Source organism: Hippocampus bargibanti, linkage group LG12 (assembly GCF_051943395.1).
Source record: "Hippocampus bargibanti isolate YZ-2025 linkage group LG12, ASM5194339v1, whole genome shotgun sequence".
Classification (NCBI taxonomy): Eukaryota; Metazoa; Chordata; class Actinopteri; order Syngnathiformes; family Syngnathidae; genus Hippocampus; species Hippocampus bargibanti.
The window spans coordinates 20,190,963-20,213,071 of NC_142745.1; the positions used below are offsets into that span (position 1 = coordinate 20,190,963).

At 43.1% G+C, this 22,109-nt stretch overlaps 1 protein-coding gene across 4 annotated transcripts in view; it reads left to right on the forward strand.

The window, feature by feature from the left end:
• slc25a26 (solute carrier family 25 member 26) overlaps positions 1-20,145 on the forward strand; it is a 40,784-nt gene extending 20,639 nt beyond the window's left edge. The window contains exons 7-12 of one of the 4 annotated variants that reach the window (XR_016116604.1): positions 6,611-6,655; positions 8,088-8,157; positions 10,254-10,318; positions 12,861-15,141; positions 18,169-18,242; positions 19,757-19,791. Coding sequence is in view for 3 of the 4 variants with exons in the window: in XM_089009951.1 (XP_088866077.1) it covers positions 6,611-6,655; positions 8,088-8,157; positions 10,254-10,318; positions 18,169-18,242; positions 19,757-19,856 (354 nt within the window). In the remaining variant the exon portion in view is untranslated. Of the gene's footprint in view, positions 1-6,610; positions 6,656-8,087; positions 8,158-10,253; positions 10,319-12,860; positions 15,142-18,168; positions 18,243-19,756 lie in introns of those variants that run through there. The other 3 variants (XM_089009951.1, XM_089009952.1, XM_089009956.1) reach the window with 3 other exon arrangements.
• The last annotated feature ends 1,964 nt before the right edge of the window (positions 20,146-22,109 follow it).

Genomic DNA, 22,109 nt, shown 5'->3' on the forward strand with positions numbered 1-22,109 from the left:
CTGTCTGGACAGACTTCTTTAATCGATTGCAAACATTCATGCTTTCCTCTTCAGAAATATTTGAATCATATTCAGAACTGGATGAGTAACAAGAAAGCATCTTCTCCAAATCTGAACTCTCTGAAGCCATTGTTTTGATTCTGGAGCAAGGCAGTTTGTGAAGGAGTATCCTGGCGTGGTGTTTTGCATTTGACTTGCATTTTGGGTATTTTAGATGCTATAAAACATTTTTCTGATGTCACTGTCGGCTGTCCTTTAAGTTCATAGAGTTGCTTGTTCTGTAGCCACAATGGGACACAGGCCAGTGTCTTATTGTGCCGGTCCCAAGCCAGGATAAATACAGAAGGTTGTGTCAGGAAGGTCATCCGATGTAAAAGCTGGGTCAAAACAAACTTGTGAATCAAACCTCTGAAGATGGAGGACACTGATTCGCTGTGGTGACCCCTGAATGGAAAAGCTGAAAGGAAAAGTAGGAGGAGAAACTGTCGTTTCTCAAATGCCTGCTCTCCACCGCCTGACGTGTTGGTTTCGACTTGCTTTTCCGACATTTAAAGGCATTTAAAGATGCATTTAAAGGACAACCGACGCCTCCGGACAAGTTGTGTCCAGAATTTGTAAAATAACTTCAAATGAGTTCTACTGAGTGTATTTCACGCAGATTCCACCGCATATAGCTATATTTTACGTTTTAAGACTCACGCTGAATATTCAGAAAGTCTTGTTTTCGAGTTGATGATGATGCCTGACGTGACGTCACGTCTGGAACGCCCCTGACCGAGAAAGCGACACACAATGCATTTTGGGTACTTTGTTTGGTCTGAAGACTTTGTGTTGATCCATGTTGATGGCGAAATTAGAAGGAAAACACTTAAATAACGCGATGGTGAATCGTTGTGTGTTACACCAAGACTACTATTTGATACTAGTTGACACAAATTCCCAGCAGACAAATCAGCCCATTTCCAAGGGAGCTTTGGCGCCATCTTGTGCATTTTCTGGGACGCTACATTGCAGTCCTGACGGCTCGAATTGATTTGGGAGGACTTCTTTAATCGATTGCAAACATTTCTGCTTTCCTCTTCAGAACTATTTGAATCATATTAATAACTGGATGAGTAACAAGAAGCATCTTCTCCGAATCTGAAGCCATTGTTTTGATTCTCGAGCAAGGCAAAAAGTCCTGCCGTGACGTCACGAACAAGTTTAACTCATTTTTATCGGTGTTTTGCATTTGACTAAAAATATCAGCCTACGTGTTTTGGGTATTTTAGATGCTATAAAACATTTTTCTGATGTCAGTTAGGAAACCAAAAAATTATCGGTTTTCCTTTAAAGATGCAAAATGTATTTTGCGGCACTTTGGCATGATTGATGGATATAAACTTAGACCATCACTTTCCTCATCCACTTGCATGAGCAAACCATTTTTTGAGAGACTTGCAAATATCCAGTAAATCAGGCCCAAAGGGGTCCTCCAACCTTTTTGCAGGGCTGATGTTCCATCCTCTCATCATCTAAACCACAGGTGTCAAAGTCAATGCCCGGGACCAAATCAGGCCCGCCACATCATTTCATTCGGCCCGCGAAAGCAAATAATGCTTGTCAAACGCCAGGATACTTGCTAAAGTCCCAATCAAAGTTTACTTTTTTTCGTGGCTGTCGTTCTTCTTTCAAGCGGGATGGACAAAACAAGTGAATAATTTTTGAGAACAAGAAACTTCTTTGTGCCGTCACGTGTATTGTCACTCGCTTTAGCACGTCTACCTGAACATGCGGGTGTCCATAACCTGTCTGTTCTGTTGTTGACTGTGTCACTTTTCATCATATCCCAAATCTGTTTGTTACTAAACAGTCGTTCCATTGGCGTACTTTTCTGATACACCACAGAAGCTAAGTGCTTCCATGGGTGTGCCTGCTGCTATCGATCGTGTTGTTTCAGCAGACAATGAATGCAAATGTCAGTGTTTGAAACTCATGACAAAAAGTTAGCGGACACCAGGGCAGACAACTCCGAAAAGTTGCCTGACCGAGCATAAAGTTGCCTGCCCCATTTTTCACAACTTGAAACACAATAAGACGACTAATCGCAAAAAAAAAAAAAAAACATTGTTGTGAAGTATAAAGGACTTTCTTAAATTAAGGAAGTACCTACCACAAATGCTCCCTTGCTTAATTTATGGTAAATAATATTTACTATACCATATTTACTAAATATCCCTTGCTGAAGATTTTTCTCCTGTTGTCGTTTGTCGTCCTAGTGCACAATGCAATGTTTGCGTCGCGTTGTCTGCTAAAAGCCACGTGGCCTCCTCTTTCTAAGCGGCTTTCAAAACTCTCAAGTACACTTTTCAGTCACGTATAGTCCGAAGCACGAAACAAGCTTCTGATTGACTGCCGTGCCGAGTACGCAAATTGCCAAACGAGCACAAAACAGGCTTCTGATTAACTGCCGTGCCGAGTATGTAAATTGCCAAACACACGTCCGTTTGGCAATTTGCATACTCGTCACGGCAGCCAATCAGAAGCCTGTTTCGTGCTTCGTGCCGAGATGTTTTGAAAGTTGTACGCCCGACGTAAAATTTATTTCAAACACTGCAAAATCTGAATTTGGGAAAGCCATTGGAATATTTCATCCCCTCCTTATATTACTTATGAATGAATAACTAGTTTTTACATTTGAAGTAAAGAATAATAATTGTTATTGTAGTTTACGTACGAAAATTTAATATTTTGGTTCGGACTTTAGCAAGCATCATGGAATTTCATAAGTTTGATTTACTTTCGCTGGCCGAATAAAATGATGCGGACATCTGTGATTTACACGTTGCCTTGTCCGAATTCTCAGACGTTGCAAATCCCTGTGTGGAAAAGTTGGCTGGAGCTCCAGTTTGAAAAATGTTGAGCATGATGCAATCGCGCAAGGACTTCTCACACCTTCATTCCCAATCAGCACGAGATTATTTTTCAATCCATTTTTAGAAAAATAATTTGAAATAGTTTGTGTCCAAAAGCAACGGCTTTGGGACATTTTGACAGACGGCTTTGCAGTGGTCAGAGGGTATCAAGTGCTAAGACGGATCCAGCTGCATTCTCCCTGCACTTCATGAATCATTTGCTCCACATCTGGCGGTGGTGTGGAAGAGGCTCAGCTCAGCACATTCTTGTTTGTCATCTGTTTTCAAGCTTAGACTTTCTTTGCTCGGCGACAGGTGGTGGGGGCAATGTCCTCTAGCCCCTGTGTCAATTTTTGGGTGCCCCGATTGGGTAATTTGGCCTGTTCATCAAGGGTAATAGCACCGGTGATGTGTATAACTATATTTCGCGCTAACTGTGGTTCGTTTGATTGTGTATTTGGTGCTGTAGTGTATGTGTAGGTTGACGCTACGGGAAAATAGCGTAGCCCAGCGCGGTTTCACTGGGGTTTGCTTTTGCCCAAAGAGATACTCACCTTTATTATTTTCCGGTCACACACCCTCTTACCCACATAACCCTATACAATACTATATACAAAATACTACAGGTAACATCCGACTTACGACCGGGTTCCATTCCGACCAAACGGTCGTAAGTCAAAATGGTTGTAAGTCAAAATCCATTCAAAATGTTGAATAGCGACTTGGTGCTAAATGAATTGCAAACGATCTGATTCGGACGCCACTGGGGCGGGAGTATGTGGGTCTGGGTTGCCAGTGTTCTACCCGTTGCCCTCTCCCCGGCCTTACCCCGCCTGACCCAGCGGCTGTCTGCGGTGCCGACGCGCCCAACCCGCCACCTCGCCGTGAAGCAGAATGAACTGTCTCAAAAAGGGGGCGGGATCCCGCGCACCCGAACGCCCGCGGCCGAATCGACTCTAGTCCTGGCCGGTACTGCGGCCGGCGTCGGGGGACCATCGCCCCGTTATCGTCGCAGCAGTCTCTCTTGCCCGAGCACTGCCGCGGTTCTCGTACTGGCCGCACAACGGTCGGCGTTGGTGGACATGCCCCACATCCGGTGCTATCACACGGTTGATTGCTGTGTGAGATGCTGGCTGGTTGGCCACAATTGTCGTACACGTTGCAGGGCTGCTATCGCGTTGCGGTGCCAGGCATAGAATTAAAAAAAAAAAAAAAAAAAAAAAAAAGGTCTGGCAGTCATGGTCGTAAGTCGCGCCGGTCGTAAGTCGGAGGTTACCTGTATTTCCCAGGGAGTAGAGTGGCAATAGATGAACTACAGTGATACCTTGGCTTATGAACTTAATTGGTTCCCAGACAGAGTGTGTAAGGCGAAAAGTGTGTATCCCAAACATTAATTTCCCATAGGAAACCATTAAAATGAGAATTATCCGTTCCCAGGTCCCCATAAAACATAATGTTCTACTTTCTAATTTTCTCAGCTTTAAAACTACACAAAATATACCTTATTTTATGTATAGTAAATGTGATACGGTATTATAATTAAAGAAATAAACTGTACTATATAATAAAGTCATTTTATTGACCTTTGTGATGGTCGTTGATGGCTTGATGGAATGGAGTGGCCGGTTTTATCAGCATTAAACACTTGATGAGGAACGTAGCCTTCTTTCACCATCTTGAGGAATGATCCCTTGTAGGTGCTTTCTCTGCGATAATTTTACCTAGTTCCTCATCAATTGTGTTCTGTTTAGCTGGGTTGATAGCTTTTTGCATAAAGTGTACAGATGGCTTGTGTCGGCTGCCATTTTGTTGTTTGCAGAACGGCCTCACTCTCTGTTTAATGTTTGCAGCTCTGTGTTTCTGTTACCCCCAGCCCCTCACTGCTGCGTTCTTGACCAATCACGTGACTTTAACCGAAGACTGGGGGCGGGGAATAGAGGACAAAAATGAGTACGCTGCCATTTTCCTGTTAGAACGACACATCACTCATTGTGGCGCTCCGTGTGTATCCCGATAAATAGTTTGTATGCCAAAGTAAAATTTTCATAAATTTAACGTTCGTAAACCAAAAGTTTTTTTTGTAAGCCAAGGGGTTCATAAACCGAGGTATCACTGTATTAGTCTGAGACACCTCGGAGCAGGCATTACATTCCGTATTGACGCTTTATATGAGGTCAACTCACCTCGGACCGAGTGTTCAATGAGCTCATTAAATGGGATAGTGGTGTCCTCTGAAACAAATTGGAAGGAGAGGGGGCTGATGGCTGATTGATAGCCTTGTTACCGCAATGGAACAATAATTGCATCAAATCAAAACTATTTTCTCTCTCTTGCCTAATTAAAAAAAATGTGTTTCCCTCGACAATACTCCAGCCCCAGCGCCTCTTCAAAGATATAGCTCTCGGATCTTAAAGGACAACGGACAAGTTGTGTCCATAATTTGTAAAATCACTTCAAATGACTTCTACTGAGCGCATTTGACAAAGATTCCACCGCATATAGCTATATTTTATGTTTTAAGACTCGCGCTGAATATTCATGAAGTTTTCGAGTTGATGACGATGCCCTAAGTGACGTCACGTCACGAACGCCCCTAACCGAGAAAGCGACACACAATGCATTTTGGGTATTTTTTTTTCATCTGAAAGCACCGTGTTGATCTCGAAATTAAAAGGAAAACTACATAAATAACGCAATGGTGAATCGTTGTGTGTCACAGCCAATTGCGGTAATACGCATAAAGAAGGTGGAAGTTTACCCAAATTCCCAGCGGACAAATCAGCCCATTTCCAACTGAGCTTGTGCGCCATCTTGTACATTTTGTGGGCGCTACATTGGAGTCCAGACGGCTCGAATTGATTCGGTAGGACTTCTTTAATCGATTGCAAACATTTATGCTTTCCTCTTCAGAACGATTGTAATCATATTCATAACTGGATGAGTAACAAGAAAGCATCTTCTCCGAATCTGAACCCTCTGAAGCCATTGTTTTGATTCTGGAGCAAGGCAGTTTGTGATGGAGTATCCTGGTGTGACGTCACGAACAAGGACTTTCTGAATCCCCCCTACTTACGAGCTCATTTTGTGGCAGTTTTGGGACACTTTAAGCCATTTTTATTGGTGTTTTGCATTTCACTAAAAATATCAGCCTGCATGTTTAGATGCTATAAAATGTTTTTCTGATGTCCGCTGGAAAACCAAAAAAATGGTGTTGGTTGTCCTTTAAATATTACTGCACATCAGTGGTGCAGCGTCAAGACCTGCAAAATATCTGAATTACAGACTAACATTAATATTTTGTCCATGAATTCTTATGAAATAATTCCAAATTATCTGACAGCTTCCTTTCATTGCTTTTATTCCCCTTGTTGTGATGCTTCCATCCAGGTGTGTTTTCATATTTAACCTTTGAACCAATCACATTTTGGCCATTATTTGTGACCAGGGTCCGAAATGGACCTGGACGCCTTCACCAACCCTCTGGGGGCCCTCTCGCATTAAAAAAGGTTTTATTTGCTGGCTAACGCTACCTTCTACTGAACTTATAGACAATCATACCAGACTTTTTAGATGAGTCACAGCTGTAGCTGCAGTCAAGGTTATATCGTCACCAAATAGTTATTTGGGGTTGGTTTGATTCAGATGTAGGCCTACGTGTCAAATGCAAGACTGGCCACTGCTGCACATGTGAAAGATTCCACTTCTGTGTTTTCCAGATTCCTTTCTCCCTGGTGCAGTTTCCTCTTTGGGAATATTTAAAGGTACGTCTGACGTCCTTGCTTCGCCCTCCCACCAGCGTGATTGAAGCCACATTTCTCACGCTCCTTCATTTCCCATAACGATGCCCAATGATTAATATACGGCTGTGACGTCATACGTCTGCATACTCTCAATGCGGTGAACCCACACGCAGTGTCTGAAACTCATAACAAAGAGTTACCGGACACCAGACAACTCTGAAAAGTTGCCTGCCTCACTTTTCACAACAAACACAAGTTGGACTAATCGCAAAATAAAAACATGTTTGCAAATTATTAAGGATTGATAGTCAAAATATATAACACAACAACACTTTAAAATGTACCTACCACAAATGCTCCCTTGCTTAATTGATGGTAAATATCCCTTGGTCATGAGTTTGCTCCAGTTGTCGTTTGTCCATACACTGTTCGGCATGTTGCACAATGTAATGTTTGCCTTGCGTCGTCTGCTACAAGCCACATGAACTCTTCTTTCCTCAATGCCTTTAATGTACGTTTACGTTTTGTAGCGTCATACATTTTGTTAGCTTCTTTTGTATCTTTCTTCTGAGGCTATGATGCTCGGAAAAGTCCGGAAGCAGGAAGTTATTCGATGCAGGCTTCTGATTGGCTGCTGAGTATGCAAATTGCTGAAATATTTTATTTTTTATTTTTTTCTTGAAAAGTTGTCGGCCACCCAGGCGGAGACATTTTGTAGGTTGTACGCCCGACGTAAAAATTGCACGCCCTGAGCGTCCGGGCAAACGTTATTTCAGACACTGCAAAAGATGGATTGTTCGGTCCCGGTTTTATGGGTTTCTCGCCTTCTCAATCCATGTGTGCCCCCGGCTTTTTTGTGAAGCTCAATTTTAGTATTTTAGTTCATGTGCTATCTCTCTCACCCGTGCGGTGCCTCCCATCCCTCCCCTTTGATGGCGTTGCCCCGAACGCATTAAAAGCGGCTTCTCTTTTTAAAAAAATGGCCTTTTGTTGGCTGTGACATCATGTCTCAAGGGGCACCAGAGGCGGACACTTAAACATTCCCTCAACGTTCGGGGCTAATGGCTCAGCTAATTTGCACCACCCACATATCTTGATTTCCACCGGTTGGATTTTGCTCTCTTTCTGGGGGCATCTGACCCCGCAGCTGCAAGCTCTCCTGTATGTGTGACTGGAGTCGAGATGGTTTGCAAAGACATCCATCGACTCTACAGCACAGGGGCTATTTACAGACCAACATGCATTTTTCTGCAGCCCACAACATGACCCCCACCCTTTCCACGATTATTCACGCATGCGAGACAGAGCGCAACTGAAGCATCAGCCGCTCGTGGAGGTCGCAACTCGTTTTTATTCACATGCTTTGTCTTTTCCGCCGTCCGTCTCTTTGGCTGTGGTTCTTTATCACACATTCGTTCTAATTGGTCTCCTCCCACCCTGCTCTCCTTTGCAGACTCGCTGGTCAAAGAGAAGAGGCGACACGCTCCACTCTTGGCAGGCTGCGCTTTGCGGAGCCTTTTCAGGTGTTTAGGATTATGGCCGCGAGGGAGGCGGGGTGGTGCATGGCTTTCTTTCTGCATTTTTAACTGAGAAGATATTGCGGTGAACAAAGTACAGTGATACCTTGGCTTACGAACGCCTTGGCTAACGAACGTTTCGGCTTACAAACGTTAAATTCACGAGAATTTAACCTTGGCATACGAACTATTTTTCTGGATACCCACGGAGCGCCCCAATGAGTGATGTGTCGTTCCCAAACGAGCCCGTTCTCCTAACAAGGAAATGGTAGCTGACTTTTTTTGTCCTCTATTCCCCGCCCCCAGTCTTCGGTTAAAGCCGCACATGATTGGTCAAGAATGCAGCAGTGAGGGGTGGGATTACAGAAACACAGAGCTGCAAATTAAAATAGATAGGCAGATGACAGAAAGAGAGTGAGAAAATGGATAGAAAACACAGTGAAATTTGGACTTGTTTCAACTTTACTGATAGTTCAAAGGCAGAGTGTAGACTGTAAGGTTAAAATATCCAACAAATAACCCGCACAAGCCATCTGTACACTTGATGCAAAAAGCTATCAACCCAGCTAAACAAAACATAATTGATGAGAAACTAGGTAAAATTATCGCAGAGAAAGCACGGCAACTTCACTCGGATATCGTCAAGGCAACCTGGAAGTTCGTTATCCCCGTTATCCGCCCCCAGTTCGTGACGTTGCTGGAGAATCAAAATGATGGCTTCAGATTCGGAGAATATGCTTTCTTGTTACACATCCAATTATGAATATGATTCAAAGAGTTCTGAAGAAGAAAGCATACATGTTTGCAATCGATTAAAGAATTTATTCCGTGTCATTTTGAGGCTTCAGGGGTGGGAAATGTCGCACCCAAGGGAGGCAGAAAATGGCGACAAAGCCGTGTAGGGAATTAGTTAGCCCGTTTGGTCGCCCTCTTCTGGCCGCTTTTTGGTGCAACACGAGGTTTTCAGACCAAACAAGTGCAGCAAAATACATTGGACTGCTACAATGTGTCTTTTTTTCGCTCAGGGGCGTTCTTTCAGTGATGTCACGTACGGACTCGTTACCAACTCAAAAACAAGACTTAATGAATATTCAGCGTGAGTCTTAAAACGTAAAATATAGCTATATGCGGTGGAATCTTTGTAAATTACGCTCAGTAGAAGTCATTTGAAGCCATTTTACAAATTATAGACACAACTTGTCCGGAGACGTCGGTTGTCCTTTAAGCGTCATACAGGGATTCATAGTGTCATTCATCATGGTGAGGCAGCCAGTTCTGACGATAAAGCTGCCAAAGATTACAAGGAAACATTCCTCAAGATGGTGAAAGAAGAAGGTTACGTTCCTCATCAAGTGTTTAATGCTGATGAAACCGGCCACTCCATTCTATCAAGCCATCAACGACCATCACAAAGGTAAATAAAATGATTTTATTATACAGTGTAGTTTATTTCTTTAATTACAGTACCCTAGCACATTTATTGTACATAAAATAAGGTATATTTTGTGTAGTTTTAAGGCTTAGAAAATTAGAAGGTACAAAATTATGTTTTATGGGGACCTGGGAACGGATTATCTTAAATTTAATGGTTTCCGATGGGAAATTAATGTTTGGGATACACACTTTTCGCCTTACACACTTTGTCTGGGAATCAATTAAGTTGGTAAGCCAAGGTATCACTGTATTCTCACACCAAAGTTCAAGATTCTCTGAAACACAACAATTTGGCCCTTAATGGCGAGCCTGCAGAGGGGCCATTTTGCACGTTCCCATTCACCCGCATCCCATTCTGCAGGGGTCCTGTCGTAGAGAAGGGGAGGGGGCAACAAAGGTCCAGGTACGTCGCGTTGTGTCCAGAAAGTCAGAAAGCGCATTGCGTATGGCCCGTCTCAGATGGTCACGGGATGACGAGGGGGTATTGCTCAAGGGAGGGATGAGTCAGTTGGATCCAAAGTGTGTCTGTTTTTTTGTTGCCCAACACGGGGGCTCCCAGATGGACAATAATACCCGCCGAGGGACACCCTGGCGACGCTTGGCCCTTGGTGGCCACTTGAATATATCGCTGTGACGGTGTGCTGAGTAACGCTTGCCTCTCGCTGCAGGTGCGGTGGCTGCCCTCGTTACCACTCCTCTGGATGTCGCAAAGACCAGGATTATGCTGGCACAGGTACGCGAGGCTCCTTGGCCGGGCATCCTCTCCCCTCCGACACCTTGACTCGTAGCTTCCTCAGGGATGAGAATTTTCCGCCGATCGGCGGATTTACAACTTTTTCAGACCAAAATGACCAGATAAAACTAAATATGTATTCTCGTTTTTTTGCTGTTCATTTCTTGTTTCGGCTTGTGTTGGCGGAAAGCACCATTTTGATTGGGTGATACTGACGCCGGTTGGCGGAAAGCACCATTTTGATTGGATGATCTTGACTTAGGTGCCGTTGATGTCGAAACAGGTAAACGCCCCCTTTTGAATAAGCGGACGAGTAAAAAAAAAAAAACAATCAAGTTGATTCGCCTTTGTGGAGAGAAGAGGTTCTAATTTGATAGATTCTAATTTGCAATGAAACGATACCATTGATGAAACAGTCGAATGTCAGTGGCACTATGACAAGTCTCATGCTAACGTTAGCATCAATATACTTCTGTGAGAGGCAGCAGAACGCAAGCGTGCAAGCTAATGAGCCGTGTGCAGCTAGCAGTAAACTTGCGTGTGTACCCGGCAAATTTACTTTTATTCTGATAGTTTGGCTGGATTTTTACCAATCATGAGGAACAGAAAACCATTCATGTTCATGGTATTATCACAATGTTATTTTAAATAATACATTCTGACATTTTGGTTGAAATCATATCACATACAGTGAGACCTTGGCTGATGAACTTAATTGGTTCCCAGACAGAGTGTGTAAGGCGAAAAGTGTGTATCCCCCAAAAATTTTTCCCATAGGAAACCATTAAAATGGGAATAATCCGTTCCCGGGTTTCCATGAAATATACTTTTCAACTAAATAAGCCTTAAAACTACACACAACATAATTTATTCTATGTATAATAAATGTGATATTGTATTGTAACAAATACACTGCATTGTATCATAGTCACTTTATTTACATTTGTGATGGTCATTGATGGCTTGATGGAATGGCGTTGGAGGTCCGAGGTCAAAGGGAATTGCTTTTTGTAAAGAGTCACATTACATAAGGACTGTAATTAAAGAAATAAACTGTGCTATAAAATAAATTCGTTTTATTTACCTTTATGATGGTCGTTGATGGCTTGATGGAATGGTGTTGGAGGTCGAAGGTCAAAGGGAATTGCTGTTTGGAAAGAGATGCACATTACATCCATCCATCCATTTTCCATAGCGCTTATTCCTCATTAGGGTCGCGGGGGATGCTGGAGCCTATCTCAGCTGTCTTTGGGCACAAGGCGGGGGACACCCTGAATTGGTTGCCAGCCAATCACAGGGCACACAAAGACGTACAGCTGTCACTCTCACACTCACACCGAGGGACAATCTGGAGTGGTCAATCTGCCTGCCATGCATGTTTTTGGAGTGTGGGAGGAAACCGGAGGACCCGGAGAAAACCTACGCGGGCCCAGTGAGGACATGCAAACTCCACACAGAGAGGCCGGACCGGGACGCGAACCGGCGACCTCTGCACTGTGAAGCCGGTGTGCTAACCACTCAACTACCGGGCCGCCCTGCACATTACATGAGGACTGTAATTAAAGAAATAAACTGTGCTGTAAAATAAAGTTTTATTCATTTATGGAAGGTGACTCTCATTCCATAAGCCATCAACGACCATCAAAAAGGTAAATAAAACTTTATTTTACAGCACAGTTTATTTCTTTAATTACAGTCCTCATGTAATGTGCCTCTTTCCAAACAGCAATTCCCTTTGACCTTCGACCTCCAATGCCATGCCATCAATGACCATCACAAATGTAAATAAAGTGACTTTATGATACAATGCAGTGTATTTCTTTCGTTACAATACTTCTTCTTTTCCTTTCGGCTTTTCCTCTCAGGGGTCACCACAGCGAATCAATGTCCTCCATCTATCCCGGTTTTGTGCATCCTCTTCTCTCACACCAGCTACCTTCATGTCCTCTTTGACCACATCCATAAACCTCCTCTTCGGTCTTCCTCTCGGTCTCCTGCCTGGCAGTTCAAGACTCAGCATTCTTCTCCCGATATAGTCACTCTCTCTCCTCTGGACATGTCCAAACCATCTCAGTCTGGCCTCTCTGACTTTTTCTCCAAAGCCTCTAATATGAGTTGTCCCTCTAATGTATTCATTCCTGATCCTATCCAACCTGGTCACTCCCAAAGAAAACCTCAACATCTTCAGCTCTGCTACCTCCAGCTCTGCTTCCTGTCTTTTCTTCAGTGGCACTGTCTCCAGTCCAAACATCATGGCTAGTCTGACCACGGTTTTATACACTTTTCCTTTCATCCTAGCTGAAACCCTTCTATCACACATCACACCTGACATTTTTCTCCAGCCGCTCCAGCCTGCCTGGACACGCTTCTTCACCTCTTTTCCACACTCTCCATTGCTCTGGACAGTTGACCCCAAGTACTTAAAATCCTCCACCTTCTTTATCTCTTCTCCCTGTAGCATCACTCTTGCACTTGGATCCCTCTCATTCACACACATATATTCCGTCTTGCTGTGACTGATCTTCATTCCTCTCCTTTCCAGGGCATATCTCCACATCTGTAGTTTCTCCACCACCTGTTCCCCGTTCTCGCTACAGACCACGATGTCATCTGCAAACATCATGGTCCAAGGAGATTCTTGTCTAACAGCGTCTGTCAGCCTGTCCATCGCCATAGCAAACAAGAAGGGGCTCAGAGCTGACCCCTGGTGGAGTCCCACCCCCACCTTGAATTCCTCAGTCATACCGACAGCACACCTCACGACTGTCTTACAGTCATGATACATGTCTTGTACCGCTCTGACATACTTTTCCGTCACTCCAGACTTCCTCATGCAATGCCACAGCTCTTCTCTGGGCACCCTGTCATACGCTTTCTCCAGATCTATAAAGATACAATGCAATTCCTTCTGACCTTCTCTGTACTTCTCTATCAGCATTCTTAAAGCAAACACTGCATCTGTTGTACTCTTTTTTGGCATGAATCCATACTGCTGCTCACAAATGTTCACTTCTGCTCTTAGTCTAGCTTCAACTACTCTTTCCCAGAGTTTCATTGTATGGCTCATCAACTTTATTCCTCTGTAATTAGTACAACTCTGCACATCTCCTTTGTTCTTAAAAATGGGCACGAGTACACTTCGTCTCCATTCTTCAGGCATCTGTTCACCATCTAAGATCTTGTTGAATAACCCAGTCAGGAACACCACCGCCACCTCTCCAAGACATTTCCATACCTCGATTGGTAAATCATCAGGCCTGAGTGCCTTTCCCCCCTTCATCCTCTTCAGCGCCCTCCTCACTTCATCCTTGCTAATGCTTGCTACGTCTTGGTCCACAACAGTCACGTCTTCTACTCTTTGTTCCTTCTCATTTTCGTCATTCATCAATTCTTCAAAGTAGTCTTTCCATCTTGCCATCACACTACTGGCACCTGTTAATACATTGCCATCTCTATCCTTAATCACCCGAACCTGCTGCAGGTCCTTACCATCTTTGTCTCTCTGTCTCGTCAGCCTGTGAAGATCAGTCTCACCTTCCTTGCTGTCCAGCCGAGCATACAAGTCATCATAGGCCTCTTGTTTGGCCTTTGCCACCTTTACTTTAACCGTGCGCTGCATCTCCTTGTACTGCTGTCTACTCTTGTCCGTCCTCTCAGTGTCCCACTTCTTCTTTGCTAACCTCTTTCTCTGTATACACTCCTGCACCTGCCCATTCCACCACCAAGTCTCCTTATCTACATTTCTTCCACTCGATACACCAAGTACTTTCCGACCAATGTCTCTGATTATGTTCGCTGTAGTTTGCCAGTCATCTGGAAGGACCTCTTGCCAACCCAGTGCTTGTCCCACCTCCTTCCTAAATGTCATGCAACACTCTTCCTTTTTCAACTTCCACCATTTTGTCCTCACTTCAGCCTTTGGTTTCTTCATCTTCTTCACTGCCAGCGTCATCTTACACACCACCAACCTATGCTGTCTGGCTACACTCTCACCAACCACTACTTTTCAGTCACTGATTTCCTTTAGATGGCGCCGTTGACACAAAATGTAGTCTACCTGTGTACTTCTGCCTCCACTCTTATAGGTCACCCTATGTTCCTGTCTCTTCTGAAAGAAAGTATTCACAATAGCCATTTGCATTCTCTTAGCAAAGTCAACCACCATCTGTCCTTCAGCGTTCCTCATCTGGAGTCCAAACCTGCCCATCACCTCCTCATGATCTTTGTTTTCCTGCCCCAACATGTCCATTGAATTACAAACCTCTCACTTCTTGGGATGTTCTGTATGACTTCATCAAAGTCCAACCAAAATTTCTCCTCCGCCGGCTCACATCCTACTTGTGGGGCATACCCACAAACAACATTGAACATCACGCCTTCAATTTCTAACTTCAGACTCATCATTCTATCTGATACTCTTTTTACTTCTAAGATATTCCTAACAAACTCCTCTTTTAAGATAACCCCAACTCCTTTTCTCTTTCTGTCTTCACCACGATAGAACAACCTAAACCCTGACCCTAAGCTTCTAGCCTTGCTCCCTTTCCACCCGGTCTCCTGGACACACAGTATGTCTACCTTCCTTCTATGCATCATGTCAACCAGCTCTCTACCTTTACCTGTCATTGTTCCTACATTCAAAGTTCCTACCCTTAGTTCTATACTCTTGGCGTTCCATTTCTCTCTTTTCCTCCGGGCACACCTCCCTCCTCTCCTTCTTCGACCAACAGTAGTCAATTTTCCACTGACACCCTGAAGGTCAACAGTACCAATGGCGGCCGTTGTTAACCCGGGCCTCGACCGATCCGGTATGGGATTCAGAGGTTTGATTCGCATATTTGTTTTGACAATTTTTTTACGTCGGATGCCCTTCCTGACACAACCCTCTGTATTTATCCGGGCTTGGGACCGGCACAATAAGGCACTGGCTTGTGCCCCCTTGTGGCTACATTATTTCTTTAATTACAATACAATAGCACACACGCCTTCAGTGAAGTCCTACTTCGTCCAACTTGAACAAATATCCCTCGTAATACCATAATTTATGACAACGGCTGGAGATATCATTTACAAAAGCACACGCACGCAGTACTGGGCGTGGCATCACCTTAATCGTCTACAACACAGGCTATTTTCCGGAGCAATTACACATCAATAAATCTGCATCAGCAATTAGAACTTGTCACTATACGTGATACTGCAAACACTTAAAAATAAAAGGAAATTTAAAATCATTTGTCCACAAAGTTTTATTAAGTCCACCAAGAATATGCAATCTTTAACAAGATTTTACGCTAAATTACAAAATGTCAGTTTAATATAAGAAAAACAACAAGACGTTCACAAAACGAACTATTTGTTGAAAATAAATGTAAACAAATCGTTTTCATTTGTTCTTGAGAATAGGCCTACCTACATGCGACAGCCATTGTGGGTTAAAAAAGCGAGTAGATAGACTTGGTTTTTCTACTAAAGTTTCCGGGTCTGATCTGTTGTTGGTTGATTTGAAGAGCGCTGAGGGCTGAGGTAAAGTGAGTATCCAATCACAGGACGCGTACGTCATGTTCAACGCGAGGCCCTCTAGCTGGCCTTACTGTGCCAACTCGTGATCTGATCGCAACTGTATATCAACTACATGTGCCCGTTCATGTACAGCGCACAGACGCCCTCACTGTTGATTCTGAAGGCGTCGGTCAGATTTCATACAGCCTGGCGACACAAACTAACTGAATTCTGATTGGATTAAAAACTCTGACCTAAAACTACAACACTGAAAGGAGCATAACCAAATGGATATAATATAACATCAAGAAAACAGTATGTAGAATAATTATATATATATATTTAGGAAAAATACTTTTTTAGTGAAATTGACTTTTATTATAATTATGATAATGATGTCTGATTATGTTAGGCCAGCAGAGAAGGCCTTGCTGGCCCTGACGGCCCACCACTGATATATATGCATGTGGCAAAACACATGCATGCCTGCCGTAACCCAAATACACCTCTCGGCCACGTGTACTGACTTCACGGCCAGCGGCCACCTTCCTGCGGGTCCCTGCCCATGCCCAGACAGCGACGGATCCCAAACCCCTCCATCCTGTTGTGTAAACAAGAAGCACTAGACTGTACGCTTGCATTTGGCAAAAAGGCCGACCAAACGCTTGTCTGGCTGGCCTCGTGTTGCCGTCGTAACCTCGGTGATGACAGCTGCCCCTGAGAAAAAGGCAGTGGATCGACGCAGCATCGCTCTTGGCAAAATCTCATTTGAGCCGAATGGCAGTGTCTGAAATAACGTCTGCCTGGACGCCCAACTTTTACGACGCAACGGAACGTCTCCGTTCAGGTGGACGACAACTTTTTCAAGTAAAAAAGGTTGTTTTTTTCAAATCAAACGTTTGCTTTATTCCGATTTTGAAAATTTCGTTCAGTTTGGTAATTTTGGAATTTCGGTTCGTTTGGCAATTTGCAGACTCGGCAGCCAATCAGAAGCCTGCATCGAATAACTTCCTGCTTCCAGTACATTTGCATATCATTTTCCAAAGTACACGCACAGAGAACACAAGAAACATGGATAAGTGGTTAGGAATCAAGCCAAAACCTCTGCCCCAGAAGAAAGATTCAAAAGAAGCTAACAAAATTTATGACGCTACAAAAGGTAAACGTACATTAAAAGCATTGTGGCAAGAGGAGTTCGCGTGGCTTGTAGCAAACATTGCAAACATTGCATTGTGCAACATGCCCAACAGTGTATGGACAAACGACAACTGGAGCAAAATCATCAGCGACGGCTATTTACCATAAATTAAAGGACAACCGACAAGTTGCGTCCCTAATTTGTAAAATGACTTCGATTGACAGCATTTTACAAAGATTCCACCGCATATAGCTATATTTTACTTTTTAAAACTCGCCCTGAATATTCATAAAGTCTTGTTTTCGAGTTGATGACGATGCCCTAAGTGACATCACGGAGGGAACGCCCCTGACCGAGAAAGTGACACACAATGCATTTAGGGTACTTTTGTTCGTCTTAAAACACCGTGTTGATCGCAAAATTAGAAGCAAAACTACATAAATAACGTGATGGTGAATCGTTGTGTGGCAGCTAATTGCGGTAACACGCATAAAGAAGGTGTAAGTTGACACAAATTCCCAGCGAACAAATCAGCACATTTCCAACGGAGCTTGAGCGCCATCTTGTGCATTTTCTGGCGCTACATTGGAGTCCAGAAGGCTGGAATTGATCCGGAAGGATTTCTTTAATCGATTGCAAACATTTATGCTTTCCTCTTCATAACTATTTTAATCATATTCATAACTGGAGTAACAAGAAAGCATCTTCTCTGAATCTGACCTCTCTGAAGCCATTGTTTTGATTCTGCAGCAAGGCAGTGTGTGACCCATCGTGACGTCACGAACAAGAGGGCGGGACTTTCTGAATCTGCCCAGTTCCGAGCTCATTTTGAGACACTTTAAATCATATTTATTGGTGTTTTGCATTTGACTAAAAATATCAGCCTGCGTGTTTTGGGTATTTTAGATGCTATAAAACGTTTTTCTAATGTCAGTTAGGAAACAAAAAAGTGATGTCGGTTGTCCTTTAATTTCAAAGTGCTGTTCTGTTATATATTCTGATTATCAATCTTTAATACTTTGCAGCAATGTTTTTTTTTTTTTGCGATTAGTCGTCTTATTGTGTTTCAAGTTGTGAAAAATGGGGCAGGCAACTTTATGGCTAGGCAGGCAACTTTTCAGAGATGTCTGTCCTGGTGTCCTGTAAGTTTTTTTCACGAGTTTCAGACACTGCCAAAAGTCACGTCGCCTCCTCTCCGCGTCTCTCGTAGGCCGGGTCGACGGCAGCAAGCGGCAACATCCCGCTCATTCTATGTGACGTGTGGAAGAGTCGAGGCCTTACTGGGTGAGTGGACGACGGCCTTTTATACTACTACTACTACTACTACTACTACTACTACTACTACTACTACTACTACTACTACTACTGGGTGAGTGGACGATGGGCTTTTATAATACTTATACTAATACTAATAATAAATTTCATTTATAAGCGCCTATCAAAATTCACAAGGTCACTTTTCAGACACAGGATAAGTTTTTCTGTGGGTGAGCCGCGGCAACCACGTGCCAGCGTTCACTCAACCCGGAAGTAACTCATGTAGATAGAAAGCTAGCTAGATAGCTATATAGCTAATAGAAAGCTAGCTAGATAGCTATATAGCTAATACATAGCTAGCTTGATAGCCGGCCAGGGAGCTAGATAGTTAATAGCTAGCTAGCGGGAAGCCAGCTAGATAGCTATCTAGCTAGCTATCTTTTTCTATCTTTTCTAGCTATCTTTTCGCTAGCTAGCTTTCTATCTATTTGGTAATAATAATACATTTCATTTATAAGCGCCTTTCAAAACTCTCGAAGACACTTTGCAGTCACAGGATATGTTTTCTGCAGGTGAGCAGCGGCAGCCACACGCGCCAGCGTTCACTCAAGTAACATAAAGCAAAAAAAAACAAAAAAAAAAACTAAATAACAAATAATATGACAACACAAAGACATATAGTCATTCATTGTTCAGCACTTTCTGTAGAGGGCCAGAACTATGAGCACAAATTTAGTTCACTGATGAAACTTTTCGGACGAGGAGCCAAAAAAAGCCTTTTGACTTCCGGGTTAAGTGAACGCTGGGGTGTGTGGCTGCCTCTGCTCACCCACAGAAAAAACTTCTCCTGTGACTGTACAGTGACCTTGAGAGTTTTGAAAGGCGCTGATAAGTGAAATGTATTATTATTATTATTATTATGAAAGAAGTAGAAAAACAAAATACAGGACCTGCTCTTGGGGCGCCTTTCCAGCAGGTCCTGTATTTTGTTTTTCTACTTCTTTCTTTCCTTTCCATTTCCTTTCATAACTTTGCTGCTGTGTCACTTCCGGGTAGAGTGAACGCTGGCGCGAATGGCTGCCGCTGCTCACCCGCACACAAAAAAAAGTTCCGTGAGAGTTTTGAAAGGCGCTTGAAAATTAAATATATTATTATTATTATTATTATTATTATTATTATTATTATTATTATTATTATTATTATGTGTATTATTATTATTATGTGTATTATTATTATTATTGTTATTGTTATTATTGGATTGGATTGGATTTGCCTTTATTAGTCTCACAGTGGAGAAATTTACTTTTCACAGCAGCAAAGTTATAAAAGGAATGAATTATTACTGTTACTGGTAGTGTTAGTGTTATTATTATTATTATTATTATTAATATAATATCCCTTCTGCCATGACGTGGATACCTCGCGTGAGAAAGTTTCGAAACAGTCGGAGGCTGCTCACTCGAGATCTTTCAAAGCCTCCCCTGGGTCGGAGTGCCAATCTTGAGTAAGTCCTCTTGTCCGACATGACTTTCTGTTGGCAGGCTGTTTGCGGGCAGCATACCGAGGATGACCTTCATCGGCGCCGGCGGCTTCATTTTCTTGGGAGCCTACGAGAAAGTCCGCCGCACTATGCTGTCCTGAGTGTGCAGGTGTCCCCGTCCTGTCAGTGAACCTTTCGCGGCTGCATGGGGCTTCTGCTCAACTGCTGTCAGCAAGAAAGTCCCAATCTGGGGTGGCAGACAGCCGTTTTCCTCTCAACACTGGGAAGGACTCTCCCCCCCCTTTTTTTAATGTGAGAAGCTTGGCAATTTTGTCTTGGCTCCATTTTTTAAATACGTCTTTACAAGATGAATTGATGAGAAGGTCTCTTCAGCCATTATCTGTATTTCTTTGAAGGTGTTGGACGTTTCGCTTCTTATCCAAGTGTCAGCGAACTAAAATATTTTGCTGGTAGTTTTGGCCCTATATATATATATCCCTACTGCCCACATATGGCAGTGCCAAACTCTGCTATGATCCCTGTTCTCAGGTTGGGGGGAGCAGAGGACTACTCCCTGCGGCGACACTGATTACTTCTATTGTCCTGCCTGAGTATGGGGTCTACGACTGGCCTGATTGCCCCATTTGCTCTGGTATCATCTCATCAGCATAACTAAGCCTATGTTGCCTAAGAAGTCGGTTGTAGGAACGATCCAAATTGAACCTCCCCTTCACCATGGTGATTTAGTGAAGGGTTTTGCTGTTTCATGAAAATAGCTTCCTTTACTCCCCTTTCAAACCAACCTATTTTCTTTCGCTAAGATTTTAACCTCATTGTTGTCAATGTCCTGTGACAGTAGGGCCAAAACTACCAGCAAAAGATTTTAGTTCGCTGACTCTTGGATAAGAAGCGAAACGTCCGACACCTTCATAGAAGTACAGATGACGGCTGAAGAAACCTTTTCATCGATGGACCACGCCTGTACGACTGAGAAGCTTACACAGACGTTTTACGAGATGAACTTCATTTGACCCCCCCCCCCCGACTTTCGAATGCGCATCTTGTGCAAACTTTGAATACTTTTTGCGCTGTATGGCCGAAATCACAATGGATGTACACGTATGTTTCACGCTTTATTTAGACCTGATATTTGATGTGAATGTCCTCCTTAGGGGATATAAATCAAATTGAACAAAAAAAGTTGCCAAACGTTAAAGCAATCAACATTTGGAGAAGGTCAAATAAAGCCCCCTTATGAAAATGGTTACGCCTTAGGGGGATTTTGCCCAACAGGTGTTTGTCAAGTTTTATTTATGGAGAGGATTGGAAATGGTCAATGTGGGTTTTTCCCCCGAAAAAAAACACGACCATGGTGAAGCATTTATGTTTTACCAGTGTCTGAAATAACGCCTGCCCGGACACCCGGGGCGTGCAACTTACAAAACGTCTCCGCCTGCGTGGCCGACAACTTCTTCAAAAAAAAGTGTTGTTTTTTTTCAAATCAAATGTTTGCTTTATTCAATAAAGCAAACATCTGAACGAAGATTTCAAAATCTGAATAAATTATCCCGATTTTGAAATCTTCGGCAGGCAATCAGAAGCCTGCTTCGTGCTTCCGGACTTTCCCAAGCGTTATAAGGTCGTGTATTTACATATCATTTTCCAAAGTAGCTGCACAGAACCTCAGCCCAGAAGAAAGATTCAAAAGAAGCTAACAACATATGTGACGCTACAAACGTAAATTTACATGAAGCCGTGACTGTAAACTGTACGTGAGACTTATGAAAGGGGCTTAGAAATTAATGTATTATTAATATTATTATTATTATTATTAAAAGAATCGTGGAAAGAGGAGTTCACATGGCTTGTAGCAGATGACGCAACGCAAACATTGCATTGTGGAAAATGCCGAACAGTGTATGAACAAACGACAACTGGAGCAAAATCAAAGGACAACCGACACCATTTTTTTGTTTATTAACTGACATCAGAAAAACGTTTTACAGCATCTAAAATACCCAAAACAAGCAGGCTGATAGTTTTACTCAAATGAAAAACACCAATAAAAATGTGAAAAATTGTGTGTCCGAAAACGACTTCTAAATGACCCCGGAGATGCTGAAATGCTGATTTTCCCGCCCCCTTGTTCATGACGTCACGCCGGGACGTCATGCCTTGCTCTAGAATCAAAACAATGGCTTCAGATCCGGAGAAGATACTTTCTTGTTACTCATCCAGTTATGAATATGATTCAAATAGTCATCTGGACTGAAATGTAGTGTCCCAGTAAATGCAAAAGATGGCGCCCAAGCTCCATTGGAAATGGGCTGATTTGTCTGCTGGGTAATTGTGTCTGCGAATAGTTGTGTGTGTATATATATATATATATATACAGTAAAGTCTCATTATATCGA